Source organism: Pleurodeles waltl, chromosome 8 (genome assembly GCF_031143425.1).
Source record: "Pleurodeles waltl isolate 20211129_DDA chromosome 8, aPleWal1.hap1.20221129, whole genome shotgun sequence".
In the NCBI taxonomy this organism is placed as follows: domain Eukaryota; kingdom Metazoa; phylum Chordata; class Amphibia; order Caudata; family Salamandridae; genus Pleurodeles; species Pleurodeles waltl.
In genome coordinates this window covers 149,738,152-149,755,935 of record NC_090447.1, presented here as the reverse complement: position 1 = coordinate 149,755,935, position 17,784 = coordinate 149,738,152, and the positions used below count along the sequence as shown (strand labels likewise).

The 17,784-nt window shown below is 46.8% G+C and overlaps 1 protein-coding gene across 2 annotated transcripts in view; it reads left to right on the top strand.

Annotated features, from left to right (window-relative positions):
- LOC138249824 (disks large homolog 2) overlaps positions 1 to 17,784 on the top strand; it is a 3,298,389-nt gene that overhangs the window by 362,043 nt on the left and 2,918,562 nt on the right. The window contains exon 1 of one of the 2 annotated variants that reach the window (XM_069203948.1): positions 6,605 to 6,900. The exons of the other annotated variant lie outside the window; for it this stretch is intronic. Coding sequence (XP_069060049.1) covers positions 6,799 to 6,900 — 102 coding nt within the window. The 5' untranslated portion in view covers positions 6,605 to 6,798. Of the gene's footprint in view, positions 1 to 6,604; positions 6,901 to 17,784 lie in introns of those variants that run through there. 2 annotated transcript variants of the gene reach the window in all.

Sequence of the window (17,784 nt, the reverse complement as noted above, 5' to 3'; positions counted from 1 at the left end):
GAGGCAGGCTGTAAGGCACAGATCGATTTTAAGTGCATGGAAATGCTCATTTTCTAAAAGTGGTATTTGTAAAATAGTAATATCAAATCCAACTTCACCAATAAGCAGGATTTTGTATTACCATTGTGGCCATACTGATTATGACCTGGTTACCCCTTTATGATCAGAATCTACCACTCAAACATGTACGGGTAGCCCTAATGTTATCCTATGAACGGAGCAGGCCCCAGATTAGTGGAAAATCAGTTTAGGAGTTCTCCACTGCCAGAACATATAAATCACACATGTACATGTCCTGCCTTTTGACTACATAGCCCCCTGACGTATGGTTTACCTAGGGCTTACCTTACGGGTAACTTACACGTAGAAAAGGGGAGTTTAGGGCTTGGCAAGTACTTTTAAATGCCAAGTCGAAGTGGCAGTGAAACTGCACACACAGGCCTTGCAATGGCAGGCCTGAGACATGGTTAAGGGGCTACTTATGTGGGTGGCACAACCAGTGCTGCAGGACCACTAGTAGCATTCAATCTACAGGCCCTGGGCACATGTAGTGCACTTTACTAGGGACTTACAAGTAGAGCAAATATGCCCATTGGGTTTGAACCAATGTTACCATGTGTAAGGGAGAGAGCATACGCACTTTAGAACTGATTTGCAGTGGTAAAGTGTGCAGAGTCCTGAAAACAGCAAAACAGTGTCTAAAAAGTGGAGGGAGGTAGGCAAAATGTCGGGGGATGACCACCCTATGTCATGGTCTGCACGATGCTTCTCACCTTTGGCTGAAGAACTTGAAAGAGCACCCGGTCTTCTGCTGGTTCTGGCTGACCATGATAAGGGCGACCCTTTGTAGTAGCCACGATGCTGCTGGACAAAATACGCCTAAGCAGGCCGTACCCTCCAGAAGGAGTCCCAGAGGAAAAAAAAACGAAATGTGGGAAAAACCTCTACACAGGAACTCCTGAAAAAGAGGAAAAAACAAAGAATGAAAAAAGAGAAAAATGGAAAATCTTAATCAAAGCAGCAGGAACTGGAGAAAGGCACGACGAAACAGGAGCGAGGATGACCACCAAGCGGAAGTGTTTGCAAGAAGACCAGGACTGAATGACTTATATACCAGGAGACAGGAAGTGACAAAACAGGAAAAGAGAGCAACGCCATCTTGGATTGGGAAAGGCCCATAGAAAAGAATAGGAAAAATAATATAAAAGAAAAGAGCATGCTGGGGAAAAGGGACACAAAGAAGACAACATGGAGACCAGAAGATAGAAAAGGCAAAGTGAACAGAGAAAAAATAAGAAAAAAGAGAAGAAAAGAAGAGGAGTCCCCCCTCACCAGGTAGAGCAAGAAGATATGTCAGGAAAACAGGCAAGGGCGGCGCGACCGAGAGCACGAAATATGCTTCCCAATATGCGCCATCAAAGTAATGCAAAAACACAGACCGCGGTAAGGACAGCGCTCTGATACTCGGAGCAGTGGCCCGTCCGCAGCTGGCAAAAGAGACGTTGCGGTTAAGCATGGCGTCACACCCTAAGGCTGTCAGTCTAACAGTACTCCTACAGATACCACCTCCTTGGGGAATCCCATGTGGGTAAAAAAAACATCAATGCCCAGACCACCACAGAGGATGTGATTGATCTAAGATGGATAGTTTCTGGGTACCGTGTGGCATGGTTCACCAAGACCAGGATAAACCTGTTGTCCATGGCTGTCTTGGGATACAGAGGCCCCACAATGTCAATGCCCACCCTCTCAAAGGGTGTGCTGACCACAAGGAAAGGTTTGAGGGGAGCCTTACATATCCCCCCACTCTTGCCACTTGTCTGACATGTCCTCCAGTGCACATCAGAGTGCCTTCACATTTGGGGCCAGTTAAAGTGGGTGACAATCCTTTCAAAGGTCTTGTCCTGCCCCAAATTACCAGCTAAAGTCACATCTTGAGCCAAACCCAGCAGGAAGGCTCTGAAGCACTGGGGTACCACCAGCACACAGGCTGCCCCAGGCTCAGCAACCTAAGGCTCACTATATAGGAGGCCATCCTCCCAATAAATCAAGTATGATCCAGCCAGATGCCTGGTCTGCAGCCTGCTGCCGCAAACCCTCTAGAGTGGGGCATGTGTTCTGTGCCTCACAGAATGGTTCCCTAGTGAGACCTCCTTTGTGCTGCCACTGAGTCAGCTCAGGCACCTCCCCCAGTTCAGCCACCTGTTCTCTTGCAGGCTCTGAAAGGCATCCCCTCCGGTTCAGCCTCCTCTCAGACTGTGGGAACTTCTGGGGTGGGATTCCTGTGGTCCTTGCCCCTCCTCCTTTTGGCAGGAATCTGGGACACTCTTTCAGGCTCCAGGGCCTCCTGATCACCCTGACGGGCTGCCATTTACCAGGTGGACACACACACCCATCCACCCAGGCAGACCCAATATCTCGAATTGAGACCTGTGTTCCACCTCCTTCCAAGGGGAATCCTCCAGCTCATTGCCATGCAGACAAACAGCAGACATGGTTGGACTCACAGCTACCCTCAAGGAACCTGAGCCCCCCCACTCAAAGGGAACCTGTTCCACTTTGCACAGGATGCTCATAGTTGTCTACCACAACTACTTGGTGAAGTGCATGGGGAACCACCTGCTCTTCAGACACCAGGTGACTTCTCACAGTAGTCACATGGCTCCTATGTCTCTCAGAGCCTCCACCCTCTGTCCATTAATGGTCACCCACTGCCTATACTTCTTAGTGTTCTCATACATGTGGGTCCTCTGGACCATCTCACTATCCCCTCGTGAGACAAGGGTCATCTCAGCTGGCTCACACCCATCTGGAACCAACTCATCCCCAAGAGCTACACTTGCTAAACCCTATGACTGAGCACCAGTGGGTGTCTGTGTCCCCTTGGGACATTTGGGATCCCCCCTCATGTGACCCACCTGATCACATGCATAGCACTTGCGGGGACCCCTCTCTTCAGGTTTCCCTGTAGAGACCCATGGTTTCTTTTCACTGGGGGCTGGGAATCCTTACAATAGGAACTAGTTTGGGGCCCTTTAGAGAACTCTCCCTGTCACCCATAACCCCCCCCCCTTCTTCTGATGGGGACCCAGCCCACCATTGGCAGAGTCTCCCCCATGCCACTTTTGGACCCTGGTGCTTTCCCACCAGTCCGCTTCCTTGGCAAGCTTCCTGGGGTCAGTCACCTTGCTGTCAATCAGGTCCTGGCACAGCTCTCGAATACAAAGACTATACAAGTGTTCCCATTCAATCAAATTGTAGAGTCCCTCATAAGTTGTCACCTTACTGCCCTTCATACAACCATCCAGTGACCTACGAAAAGAGTCTATACACTCAACCCCAGTTTGGGATTCCTTCTTCTTATAGGACCTAAACTTTTCCTTATACTGCTCAGGAGTAAGACCATATCTAGTGAGTAGGGCATCCTTCATGATAGAGTAGGTGAGTCCCTGAGGATCCCCTAGGGATGGCAGAGTGTCCCTTCCCTCTACCACACAGTGCTTCCACAGACCTTCCCCCAAATGTGCTTCAGGGACCATGTTCATGTGGAGAGCAGAATCATACCCATTGAACCACAGATAAATGTCATTTTCCCTCTTTTAATCCTTTACGAAGTCCTTTGGAATGTGAACCCTCCTCTAACGTTGCACTCAGGTACTGCTGCCACCATCTCTGCTAGACTGGCTCCTCTGGTCCAGCTCTCTCAAACTGAGCTCATGAGCCAAGAGCATCTTTTCCCCTTTATGGCGAGCCTCCTCTCCTCCATCTCCATCTCCATTTTAAGCTTCTCTAATTCAAACTGGTCCACCCTCTCTGCTTGTCTGTCCTGCAACTCTTCAGGAGTCCGATCCTTGGATGACACAATGCTACCTGCCCTGGACACCTTTTAAGGGCCTAGCAGCTGGAGTGGGCACCACTTGGCAGGGTAGGAGTCTCAGCAGAGAGTCCAGATGCTGGCAGGGTAAGTCTTTGATGGCCCTGAGACTTCAAAACAAGAGGCAAACTCAGTTTAGGCCCTTGGAGACACTTTCAAGAAGGAATATACCATAAAGTCCAGTCTTTGTCCTCTTTCAGGCAGAAGCAACAATTGCAGGCCAACCCAGTAAAGCACAGTCACAGCTAAAGGGGCAGTACTCCTCCTGCAGCTCTTCTCCATGGCAGAGGTTCCTTTTGAGTCCAGAAGTAATCTAAAAATATGGGGTTTTGGGTCCACTACCAATACACCTTTCTGCCTTTGAAGTAGGCAAATTTATAAGGAAAATCTCTGTTCACAGGATCCTGCCTTGCCCAGGCCTGACTCCTGACTCACACCAGGGGGTTGGAGACTGCATTGTGTGAGGGCAGGCAAAGCCCTTCCAGGTGTAAGTGACCTCTCCTTCCTCCACTCTAACCCAGATGGACCATCAGGGTATGAAGGCTACACACCTTCTACCGTAAGTGTCACAGTCTAAGGAAGATTCACAAACAGCCCAACTGTCAGTCTGACCCAGACAGGGAATACACAAGCAGGCAGAGTCACAGAATGGTTTAAGCAAGAAAATGCCCACTTTCTAAAAGTGGCATTTTCAAACTGACAATTTAAAAAACAACTTTACCAAAAGATGCGTTTTTAAATTGTGAGTTCAGAGATCCAAAGCTCCATATCTCTATCTGCTCCTAAAAGTTATTTAAAGGCAGCCCCATGTTAACCTATGAGAGAGCTGGGCCTTGCAACAGTGAAAAAAGAATTTGGTAGTATTTCACTGTTAGGACTTGTGAAAACACACTAGCCCGTGTCCTACCTTTAACATACACTGCACCCTGACCATGGGGCCACCTAGGGCCTACCTTAGGGTAGGCCCTACATGTGCAAAAAGGGAAGGCCTTACATGTACAAAAAGGGAAGGTTTGGGCCTGGCAAGTGGATACACTTACCAGGTCGAATTGGCACTTTAAAAACTGCACACACAGACACTGCAGTGGCACGTCTGAGTCATGTTTACAGGGCTATTCATGTGGGTGGCACAATCAGTGCTACAGGCCCAGTAGTAGCATTTGATGTACAGGCCCTGGGCACCTCTAGTGCACTTTACGAGGGACTTCTAGTAAATCAAATATGCCAATCATGGAAAAGCCAGTTATACATACAATTTACACAGGGAGCACTTGCACCTTAGCGTTGGTGAGCAGTGGTAAAGTTCCCAGAGTAACAACACCAGCAAAAACAGAGTCCAGCACACAGTCAAAAGAGGGGAAGCAGAGGCAAAAAAGACTGGGGAGACCAGGCCAAGGATGCCAGGTTTAGGATTAGGCTTTACATGAAAAAGTCATATTGAAATAAATATAGGGAAACATCAACATATTCATTGCAACTGTATAGCACTTAGAAACTCTGGGGCACAATTTGCTGTCTAGTGCCAATGCAAGTACCCTTTCTCAATGGTGCAAGCATGCCTGCATTGCATGCAGGGTTGTTTTGTGCAGGAAGGGTCACCTACCTGCACAAAAACAATCCTGGTAGGCACCACACATAGAAAGAGTAAAAATCCAAGGAGAACTACAGATATTTCTTCTTGTCTGGCATGCCCTGTGGAGACGTGAGATTTTTACACATTCCCAGGAGTACAGTCCCTTCCAAATCTGGGAATGCGTCGAAACCAATGGGTGTTGCATGGGACAACTCACCGCCATGCCCATGGTACGCCCCTGTAAGGCAGTATAAGGCAACACAGTGACTTGCACTGCGTTGCCTTACATCATGTCTACGAGGCCGCGCAAAGTGGCTTTGTGTGATCTCTTAGGTATGCGTCTGCACTATATGCCACCAGAACGTCACAAAAAGTAACGTACCGCCAGCGCAAGGGGCTTGTAAATATGCCCCCTAATATGATAAGACAAAAATCAATAATAGAGCACATATACGCAAGACAACACAGGTGTACCTGCAAGAACTCTCTGTGTGGCACACCCACACCACACACATTGTGTGCAATGCTAAATGGATAATGCATTAAAAAGGACAACCTACTACTACAGAGACCAATGAATCGCAAAGATCTAGTGTTTCGAGTGTTTAATGTGATTTCCTTTTCAATGTCTTATCATTGTCAGGTTTCATGCACAATGTGAGATGCTAGGCTCGTGCCTAGGGGTGCATTGAGAATGTATTTTTGTGCGGAGAGTGCAGGATCTGTATTTTGTGGTGGTGATGTTTCCTCCCCGTGCTCCCCGTTACTTCTTTCATGTCGTGTCCTCTCAGCAGGGGGCCTCCCTGCTGAGATGCCGCTGTTGAACGTGAGGTGCGGCAGCAGCTTCGCCCGGTCCTGATGCGACTGTTCCCCCTCTGAGGGAATCCTCATTGGAATGCACGCCGGTATTGGCTGAGCATTCTGCACCGGGGGATGAGCAGGCTTCCCCCGCGGTGACCACTGTCAGTATTGCAGTCAGTTACTGGCTCCTTACCAAAGCAAGAGCTGCAGCGTTTTGCTTCCGATGGAATGATTTCAGCCTGCTCGAGCTGGCATGGACAATTTTGCGAGATCGCTCTAAGTGGGCGTTCGCATCCTTTAACATGCTAATGCTGCCAATCCGGCTTCTTTTTGCCTCATTTTCATCGTCCTCTTTTAATGGGAACTAATTGCGCGGGAACGAGGGGACCCCCGAGGACTGTGGTGAGTGCTGCATCGCCCGTCTCTCAGCACGGAAGGGATGCCAGGACGAGGGGCAGGTAAACACCCGAGGGCAGCTAGCTGTTGAGCCGCGTGCCCCTCGGCTCCATGTGCAGGCTGGGGTACTCGCCTGTGCCGCAGCACTGAAGGAATGTGCCCTTTGGGAAGAAGCCCTGCCTGCTTCAGACCAATGATTTGCCACTGCAAACTTGCATGCACCAACAACACTTTGTCGCTGATGTTTGGATGCAAGGTACGTGGCAGCCTGTGTGTTTAGGTGCATGCTGTGCTTGTTACACCCTCAAATGTGAACCTGTCTGTGCTGTTTTCGCACTTGAATTGAAGTATAGTTTGGCTTCGGTTTCTTCTGTATTTTGCCTGCGCCTAACACGACTCAGGGGTGCGAGAGGTCATGCTTTGCATTTTATGCATTAAAACATGCCGAGTATTGCAACTAAATCCTACTGTTAGCAATATGTGTGCAGATTTAGCTATGAAGAAAGGATGTGTTATTCCCAATATTGGGGCATGAATTGACGCCTACTTGGCCAAACTGGGATTATTTAGTCGTTACTGTGTCATTTCAATGGTTTATAGCTTTTGACGTATACACTTAGTTTCTGCACGCACAAGAAGTCCTGTGTTGACGTGTTGTCGGGTTTCAGGGCACGTGTGATGCTAACACTTTTGACACAAAAAGAAACGATGGAAATTGGCATCCGACTTTTTCAGTGTCATGTAGGTGACTTCAGGTTCTCTCGAAATAAAGTGTCCATTTGTAAGATTTTTTTTTTTTGCCATCCTTTGCCGTCTTTGCATTTTCCAGCCTATTGTGTAGCGTTTCATTCATTTGTTTAACTCGTTTCTAAGCGATCCTTATGTTGGCATATATTTAATTGAGGCTTGGGGAAAGGAGATTTGCTCAGGGTTACCAATCTGGGGACCCAGGAAACAAGTTGGGTATCCAGGATCCATCTCAAATGTACCCATTGGCCCACATCTCTTTCTTTGCAGGCCCTGTTGAATGCTGTTTAGCAAATAATAAAGGCAACAGAGAAGTCTGTACCTTGAAAAAATGTTCTTAACATGTAGAATGTCGCAATAGTGAGGTTAACATATCGAGCTGCACATATATACTCCACAATATCTACTAACAAGATAATAAATAGGTCACCATTACAATGCATTAGTCATAAGATAATTGTTTTTTTCACAAGTTATTTATATGCACAGTAGAACTGTAATATTGAGTTCCCTGTCGAAAAAGTACAAAAAAGTGTGTACTACTGAATATCGAACCCCAGAATATCATAATACACTAATATTGAGGACAGAATATCGAGGGACAAAATATCAAAGGTTAAGTGACAATAGGGAAGTATAAATGTACCATTCCTAAATCCACATCTATGTACTTTGAAGATATATGTACCACATAGGTACCCATATGTGGAGTTATTCATGGAAAACTAGACTTGGTTATCTGTCAATACTTTATTTCGATATTCCGTCCTCGATATTGTGTTGCATAAATATTCTCTTGGTGATATTCAAGGTGCACACCTATTAAAAATGAGTGTAAGATGGTGAAGCAGCAGCCATTTTCTAAGGTCAACCATTTTTAGGCCCTTATTATGAAGGCCTCGTAATTCCTGATTCTTCTAGTAACTGTGTTTCAGTATGAAATTAGATTTACATTAAATGCACCATTTCTGTGTATCTTCTGATTATCTCCCCTCCAGCCCAGTCAGCATTTTGACAGGTGAAAATAGACTTAAAAAGTAGGGAGGTACCACTAGAAATTTGTGTAGTAATAATGATTTTCTTACCAAATCCCCATTTGTCAGAGTACCCTCAGAGGCCCAGTCAGGATACCGTGGTATCCCCGCCTCACAAAATTAAAGATACTTGTGGTGTTGGTAATTTCAAAAGTGGGAATACAGATTCAGTATTCCCGCTTTGTGTCATTCGCACTATTTCGTTTGAGAGAAACAGCTGAAGCACAACTTCTCTGATGCAGAATGAACAGTTTTTATACATTCCTGAGGTAGGAATTCCCATGCTGTTCAAGGAAGTCTCATTTTCACCTGCTTTCATTACAGGACAATCACATAAACAGAGTCTGCCCCTCCCCTAGTAGAACAGTCACGGGCCAGGTCCCCATGAAGCAAAGCTTTTGGGGCACCTGCAGAGATGGCCAGATTCTGACCACCTGGGATGATGAGAAAGTATTTGAATATGCACAACCTCCTTCAGTCCTCTGACGAGGCACCTCTAACATCCTCTCCAGAGGATCCTGGCTTGTAGCACCACTTAATTCAGTTGCACATATGAGACAAGTAATCTGCTTTCCCCGCACCAATAGATCTTTCCCTTCCCCTTGTCTAGATTTTGACCCTTGCTGGGAAGTGAGGCCTACAAATCTGCAGATGCCCTCACATGGGCTCTTTAAAATGCCAGAACCTTCCATATATCTCAATCACTGTTGACTGGGCCTGTGCAAAGAATTTACTTCACTAGGAAAGTCCGAAATTTCGCCCTCAGCTAAGGGTCCGAGGTGAAACAAAGACGCTGGGCCCAGCTGCAGAAAGTCCCGGGACATACTGCAACAAGGTATAGCAATCCTGTGATCCTCCTGTTTGGGATGTGCAGGGGAAGGGGGGGGGGGGGGTATTGGTATGGTCTTGCGGACCGGTGGTTTGACAGTGCTCCTAAAAGTGGGTATAGGAAAGGGGCAGGGTACAGCGGAGAAGGGAATGGCACAGGGGCATGGGGACTTGGGAAGGCACTTTACTTTGCCCAGTGGAAGTATATTATATTGCACGTCGAGAATCTTTGCAGCTTGTCATACCCCTATTATTAACAAGAGTTTAATCTGAGATTTCACAGTGAATCTAACTTTTTTGTGCAAAGATTATTTTTAATAAATGTGCCCATTAGAATGGTCATATGCAGAGACACACAATATGCACAATAGCTCCTATTTTGCTACTTGTGCAACTTTTGAGAAAAGACCAGGAGAAAATGTGTATAATTTCTGCTGAGTTTATGCACTGCTTTATGCTGGGATCTCCAACACCTGGCCCACTATGCTTTCCTCAAAGCAGCAAAGCTTCTATACATTTATTTCAAGGCTGTTCTTATGTAGATGGTGAAATATAATTTGCAAGAAACTAAAATGATATATTTATTTCAACCACACACCCTCATACACAAACCCTAAAGTCAAGCGCCTGGGGTGAAAAAGCTAACAGGCAGACGTGAAACATTTGGCCTGCCTAGCATTTTGTAATCTGCCAGGACTTGTTAAGTATCTTGAATTAGGGTCACCTTCTAGTCATTGGAATCCCAGATGAGGCATTACCACCTGATGTTTGCCTCGGATGGTCTCTAACACGGAAAAGTGGGTAAACAAAGTAGAGCAGATGTCTTACCCAAAAAACACAAATCTCTGGCATTCCAGGATTTAAATCGCTGCAAAGCAAATGTCACAATATTTGGTGTGTTCACACTGTGCTATCAGGAAATCGTGGCTGTGGATCAACGGAGCATAAGACTTCATACATATAAGGCTTAAAATTGCTCGAATGGACTAAGGGCCAAATGTATGAAAGGGCTTTAGCCATTCTGTGTCTGTGGGAAAATGCTGTAGTACTTATGGCACTCAGAGCTTTTCCATATAGCTTGTGTCAATTGCTGTAATGAAGACTTTTTATCAGCTTCCAGATTGGTGCCAAAGCCAGGTCTACTGGAGATCTTGATTGCTATTGGGCATTGCCTGTCTTCTGTGTGGAGTCCCGTTCCATGAAGTCTTAGTGCCTGCCTAGTAGCTGTAAAGTCATAGGAAACAGAGATACCAGAAGCCTGTAGTAACTCCCTGAAGTCAAGAGCACCCTTCTAGTCCTCACTTGGCAAGAGTGATTTGGCTCGGCCTCTGCTGTCTCTGTTCATTGACCAGAACCTTTGCCTATTGACTTTCTTCATGGATCCACTCACCGAAGCGCTGTTTGGGTAGTATTTCTACTGCTGCACTAGTACAGATGAGTTACAATTACTGCTCACAAAACTTTTGAAAGTCTTTGAGTGCTATCATAGTTAATGGATGACAAGCAAGTCCCAGCCTAGAAAAAAACTACTTTCTGAGAGAGTGCTTTGTTCCACTTCGAGAAAATTCAAATCTGTAAATACACTGAAGCGCAATCTTCTGTCTCTCCAGCTCAGGACCCGTGGAGCACTATTCAGCTTCACCTAGTCTGTGCTACCCGCTTAACTTGTCTACTTGTCTGAGCCCTGGTGGATTAGCGAAAAGAGGAAGGTTGTATGACAGAACTTTGAGCACAAAGTATCATGGCAAAAAATATTGTAGGCAGAATATGAACTGCCAAAATATACTAACGGTAAGTATGCATATATCTATCTACATATATCTATTCATAGCTATATATATATATATATATATATATATATATATATATACATATATATATATATAAATACGTACATACATAGTGTTAGACTTTTCATCCTTGGCGTGGTCTCCCTTAATGTTTTGCCTCTGTCCCTCAGGTTGTTGTTATGTGCTGGACTCTGTTTTTGCTGTTTTTGTTACTCTTGGCACTTTGTCATTGCTAACCAGTGCTAAAGTGCAAGTGCCCCTATACAAAATGTGTATGTAATTGGTTTATCCATGATTGGCATATTTGATTTACTAGTAAGTCCCTAGTAAAGTGCCCTAGAGGTGCCCAGGGCCTGTAAATCAAATGCTACTAGTGGGCCTGCAGCACTGGTTGTGCCACCCACATAAAGAGCTCTGTAATCATGTCTCAGACCTGCCACTGCAGTGTCTGTGTGTGCAGTTTTAAACTGTAAATTCGACTTGGCAAGTGTACCCACTTGCTGGGCCTAAACCTTCCCTTTTCTTACATATAAGACACCCTTAAGGTAGGCCCTAGGTAGCCCCAAGGGCAGGGTGCAGTGCATGGTTAAGGTAGGACATGTAGTAATGTGTTTTATATGTCCTGACAGTGAAATACTGAATTTGTTTTTCACTGTTGCAAGGCCTGTCCCTCTTATAGGGTAACATGGGGGCTACCTTTAAATATCATTAAAGTGTAGATTCCCTTTGGGAGCGGATAGACACATGGAGTTTGGGGTCTCTGAGCTCAAAATGTAAAAATACATCTTTTAGTAAAGTTGATTTTAAGATTGTGTGTTTGAAAATGCCACTTTTAGAAAGTGAGCATTTTCTTGCTTGAACTATTTCTGTGACTCTGCCTGTTTGTGGATTCCATGTCTGGGTCAGTTTGACAGTTGGGCTGGTTGCACCTCTCACTAGACAGTGACGCAGAGGGAGCTGGGGTGTAGTCTGCATTTCCTGATGGACCATTTGTGCTAGGTGTGAGGTGAGGAGTGGTCACTCACACCTGAAAGGGCTGTGCCTGCCCTCACACAATGCAGTCTCCAACCCCCTGGTGTGTGTCTGGGGCCTGGCCTGGGCAAGGCAGGATCTCACAAACAAGAGAGACTTTGCTTTGAAGTAAGCCTACTCCAAAGGGCAATATGGGTATAAGAAGGGCACCCAAAACCACAGATTTTAGAACATTTCTGGAAACCAAGAGGAACCTCTGCCTGGAGAAGAGCTGAAGAGCTGAGGTAGAAGAGCTGCCCTGCCTGTGACTGTGCTTTGTGGAGCTATCCTGCAATTGCTGCTTCTGCCTGTGCTAGAGGAGAAAGACTGGACTTTGTGTGCCTTCCTTCGTGTGAAAAACTCTCCAGAGCTTGATTTAGAGCTTGCCTCCTGTTGTTTGAAGTCTCAGGAACAGCAAATACTTCTCTCTGCCAGCACCTGGAGCCTCTGCTGAGACTCCTACTCTGCAAAGTGGTGCCCATCCAGTTCCTGGGGCCCTGAAAGGGGAAGCTGGCAGGACAAAAGTGAGAAATTCACGCACCAACTGCAGTGCGGGGATAAGATTGACGCAACTCTGATCCGCGGCCAAAAAATCGATGCGCCGCCGGGTTCGCGGCTGAAAAGCGCCACTTGCCTACAATGCGACTGAAAGATCAACGCACACGGCTGGAGAAACGACAGAGGCTGGTGAGATCGCAACCCGCGCTGTGTGGTTTTCGTATCATCGCGCGGCTGGATTTCCGACGCAAACACCGCTGGGCATGTAAAAACTACACAAGGCCTGCCGGGACCCGAGAGTTCTGACCGGATTGAGGCATCGCTCTCCTGCGGAGAGAAGAAACAACGCACACCAACCCGACTGAAGGAGAAACTATGCAAGGTCTCGCTCGTGAGTGATATTGACGTATCGCAAGCCCTTTTTGACGCACACTCACCCGTGCGGGGTTATTTTTGAGGCGCCCAAGGTACATTTCCACGCTAACAGCGTTAGTGTTGTGTTTAAATTGATATGAAGACTCTTTTTGCATTTATATTGATAACTTGACTTGTGTATTGTGGATTTTTTGTCGTTTTGGTCTTGTTTTGTTTAGATAAATATTCTCTATTTTTCTAAACCTGTGTTGTGTCATTTTGTAGTGTTTTCATTAAGTTACTGTGTGTGTTGGTACAAATACTTTACACCTAGCACTCTGAAGTTAAGCTTCTGCTCGTGCCAAGCTACCAAGGGGGTAATCAGGGGTTAGCTGAGGGTGATTCTCTTTTACCCTGACTAGAGTGAGGGTCCTTGCTTGGACAGGGGGTAACCTGACTGCCAACCAAAGACCCCATTTCTAACACATAGATAGATAGATACTGTTCTTAACTCCACAACCACATACATGAATATATCTATATAATGCTATATTACACATTTGTGTCTTTAGGAATAGTAAATATATAATTACCTATATATATTTACTGTAAAAAATTGGGTTGTTGGTTAACTGGGATGTAAACCCTGGTTAAGCAGCAACCAAAATCCTTGCTGGATAAGACACAAGCAAACTCCAAATTAACCTGTGCTCAGCTTCTGCAAATTAACCTGTGCTAGCTTGGCACATAGCAGTCAGGCTTAACTTAGAGTCAATGTGTAAGGTATTTATGGAACACTTCAAACAGTAGCAAAGTGAAAAGGTACCACAAAAGGAGCCCACAATAGAGTTATCAAAATCCAATAAGTAGAAACAGAGATATTGAATTTTAAAGTTTTAAGTGAAAATAGCATTAAGAGAACAAATCGCTATTGGGGCTATCTGGTCGTGCCTGACTTGGACAGAGTCACAAGTTGAGACTGACAGCGATGGAGCATCGGCTGGCTACAGGGACACACTTATGCCCGCTAAACAAAGTATCCTGAAATCCTGGTTGTGGAGCCTTGCGTGGATCCGTGTCTCAGATGCGTTGCGCGGCTGAGGAGATGCATTGGTTCTGAGATGCGGCAAAGCTGTAGTGCAAGGTCCTTGTAGCCGGCTGTTCGATCACCCGGCTCCAGACGTCCCAGAATCGGAAACAATGCCCCGATTCTGTGACGTGGACGGCGCCTTGCCCTGGTGTCAGGGCAACGCTGACGCCAGAACTACCTAGGGAACCCGGATATCCGGGTTCCCGAGAGTGTTGAAAGAGAGGACGGACTTTGCGCGTGGGGCGCAGAGGGGAAAGAAGACACCGACGGAGACAAGGAGGAGGAAAACGCGAACGATCGGAGCAGCGCCGAGATCAACAAGGAGAGCCTGGAAGAAAACAGCCTACATAGCACCGAAAAGGGAGCCGAAGGACGCAAAATCCGCCACGTCCCCGGAGGGACGTGGCTAACAAAGGTATGGTCCTTCCTAAAGGACAAAGTCCTACCAAAGTGGAAAGATAAAAACGGGAGAGGAGAGGGGGAGGCTGGGAGATGGGAGGGGCAGGGAGAGGAAGAGTATGGTAAAGGGGGGGAAAGGGGAAAGTACTCTGGGGAATTTAAGAATATACTAAACAAAGGGAGTTCATCATAGATAAGAAAGACCACGATTTAGTAATCCTTAAAGAGCACAGAGAAACTAACGCTAAGTCTGAGAGAACACGGAGAGGTGACAGTTTCGGTACCCACTACTTTCCCAACTCAACACACTTCCCTAAAGAGCACACTCTCTCTCTCTCTCTCTCTCTCTCTCTCCTATACTACTAATAAAGTCCTCTACTTCTATATCACCCGACTTACCCTTATATCCGTTCCTCTTTTTCGGTCCGCCTGGGAGCCCAAGAAGAAATCTGCGCCAGTCAAGAGGGGACCTGGGAACAGAAGGAGAGAAGAGACGTTCTAATATGTAGAGCACGCCATTCATATCTTTGTGAACTAATCATATATCATTAAAGAACCATAAATAAAATCACTGATCCTCCCACCCCAACCCTCATAGTCCTTATTATCACCAACCCACTGCCACAATGGTGTCAGAAGTGGGATTTTGAACGGTGATAAAAGGATAAACGTTAAAGAAGAGACAATGGGGGACAAACCCACTCTGGAGGATATGATACAGCAGTTAGCTGAAGGACAACGACACCTTCAGCTAGTATGGGAGGCCCATCAAAGGGAGGCTAAGGAGGACCGAGAGGCACTTCAGAGTGCGTTAAAAAGCCAGGCCACCATCATGGCTAATAATCAATTAGTGCATGAGACGGCCCTCCACAAGCTCACGGATACCATCGCAGCTAGCAAGGTCCATCCCAATGTACCTAGCTCAGTTCTCCAGAAGTATCAAGACGGAGAGGATCCCAACGCTTTCTTTACTAACTTTGAAAGGGTGGCCTCCTCTGCCCAATGGCCAGAAGACCGGTGGGGGCAATATATAGCACCCTTGTTGACCGGGATCTTCCAAACGGCTAATCAGGCCGCTAATCCGGATGGCACCTCACCCTACAAAGAAGTTAAAAGGAGCATATTAGAGAGGGTAGGTCATGACTCTGAGTACTATCGTCTACGATTCCGGAAGATTAAATGGGGACAGACAGAAGATCCCCGGACATTCTACTATAAAGTCAAGGACCTGGGGTTGAAATGGCTGGGACCTATAGGTACAGAGAGGGAGGACATTATAAAGGCAGTAATCTTAGAACAATATTTGGAATCTCTTCCCCCTCCACTCGGAGCTGGATAAGACAACATCCAAATGTCAATACCGATATGGCCGTGGACTTAGCTTGCGCTTACCACCGGTCAATCGACTTCAAGAACCTAGGCTCTAAGACATCACCGAGACCCCCACCTGTGCCATTAAGGAACTTTTCTCTGAAACCCCTAGAAGAAGCCGGACATCCCAGGCTCGGAGAAAATCCACCTATGCAGCAACCACAGTGTTATATCTGTGGCGAGTGGGGCCATATAGCCCGAATATGCCCCCGGAAAAGGGAAAACCCTGAACCCATGGAGATCGGGGTTACTAGAGGAAGAGTCTTGTGTACCGGTGGGGGTGATCCTAAATACAAACAAACCGTTAAGATAAATGGGAGAACGCTCCGGGCTCTTATAGACTCAGGATGTAGTCAATTGGTGGTTAGAGCTGATGTACTACACCCCTCAGAACGAAACACCAACCAATGGGTATCGATCTGTTGTATACACGGGGACAAAAACGACTACCCCCTGTCCCTCGTAAGCATAGACTGGGAAGACAACCATGACTTACTGTCAGTAGAGGTTATGGATCGCTTAGTGGAAGATTGTATATTGGGTACGGACTATATACGGTTCCCCGAGCTGTTAAACAGGGCGAGGTCGCAAGCTAGGCCGGAGACCTGGTGGGCAGACGCCCCATTTCATGATAGTCATATTGAAGAAAACCCATATCGACCAAGACCTACCAGAAGGGAAAAGAGACAAATAAAGCAACAATATTGGACAGACAAAAAGGGAAAGAACATAGAGAAGGTAGTGGCCAACCTTACAGTCCCTCCACCTCCACCCTTCAGAGTCAGTCAACGAGAAGATCCATCACTATGTAATTCTTGGAGAACAGCGAAATCTGAGTCTACTAATGAGGTGGGTCCCTATTTCATTGTACATAAGAATCTTCTTTATAGGGTCGTAAAACATAATAACATCGAGAGAAGACAACTAGTAGTACTTGAACCCTATCGCTTACAGGTACTCTTTTTGGCCCACAACCAACCAGGAGGGGGACACTATGGTAGGGGAAAGACCGAAGAATATTTACTGAGGAGATTTTATTGGCCCGGGGTTTATGCCCAACTTAGACAATATTGTGCCCAGTGTCCCCGGTGTCAATTAATAGATCCAGGACCCCAAAGGAGAGCACCACTTCAACCCCTCCCTATCATTGAAGTCCCTTTCTCTCTGGTAGGTATGGACTTGGTGGGTCCTCTCTTGCCCTCCACAAAGGGACACACATATATTCTAGTGTTAGTAGATTATGCTACAAGGTATCCTGAGGCCATACCCCTCTCTAGTATGACCTCTAAAACAGTAGCACAGGCTATGATCACTTTCTTTTCTAGAGTCGGGTTTCCCCAGGAAATCCTGACTGACCAGGGAACACCCTTTATGTCTTCACTTATGAATAACATTTGTAAAATTCTTGGGATCAAGCAAATCAAGACCTCAGTTTATCACCCCCAGACGGATGGGTTAGTTGAGCGATATAACCGTACTATAAAAACACTGTTACGGAAAACTGTCTCTGAATCGGGACGCGATTGGGATCAAAAACTCCCGCTAGTACTATATGCCATAAGAACACACGAACAGGCCTCAACAGGACATTGGGGGTCATTCTGACTAAGACCGCCGGGGCCAGGGTCGGCGGGTGCACCGCCGACAGGCCGGCGGTGCCCCGCAGGGCATTCTGACCGCGGCGGTTCGGCCGCGGTCAGAAGAGGCAAACCGGCGGTCTCCCGCCGGTTTACCGCTGCCCTTAGAATCCCCCATGGCGGCGCAGCTTGCTGCGCCGCCATGGGGGATTCTGACACCCCCTACCGCCATCCTGTTCCTGGCGGTTCGCCCGCCAGGAACAGGATGGCGGTAGGGGGTGCCGCGGGGCCCCTGGGGGCCCCTGCCATGCCCATGCCAATGGCATGGGCACGGCAGGGGCCCCCGTAAGTGAAAAGTATTTCAGTGTCTGCTAAGCAGACACTGAAATACGCGACGGGTGCAACTGCACCCGTCGCACCCCTGCAACTACGCCGGCTCAA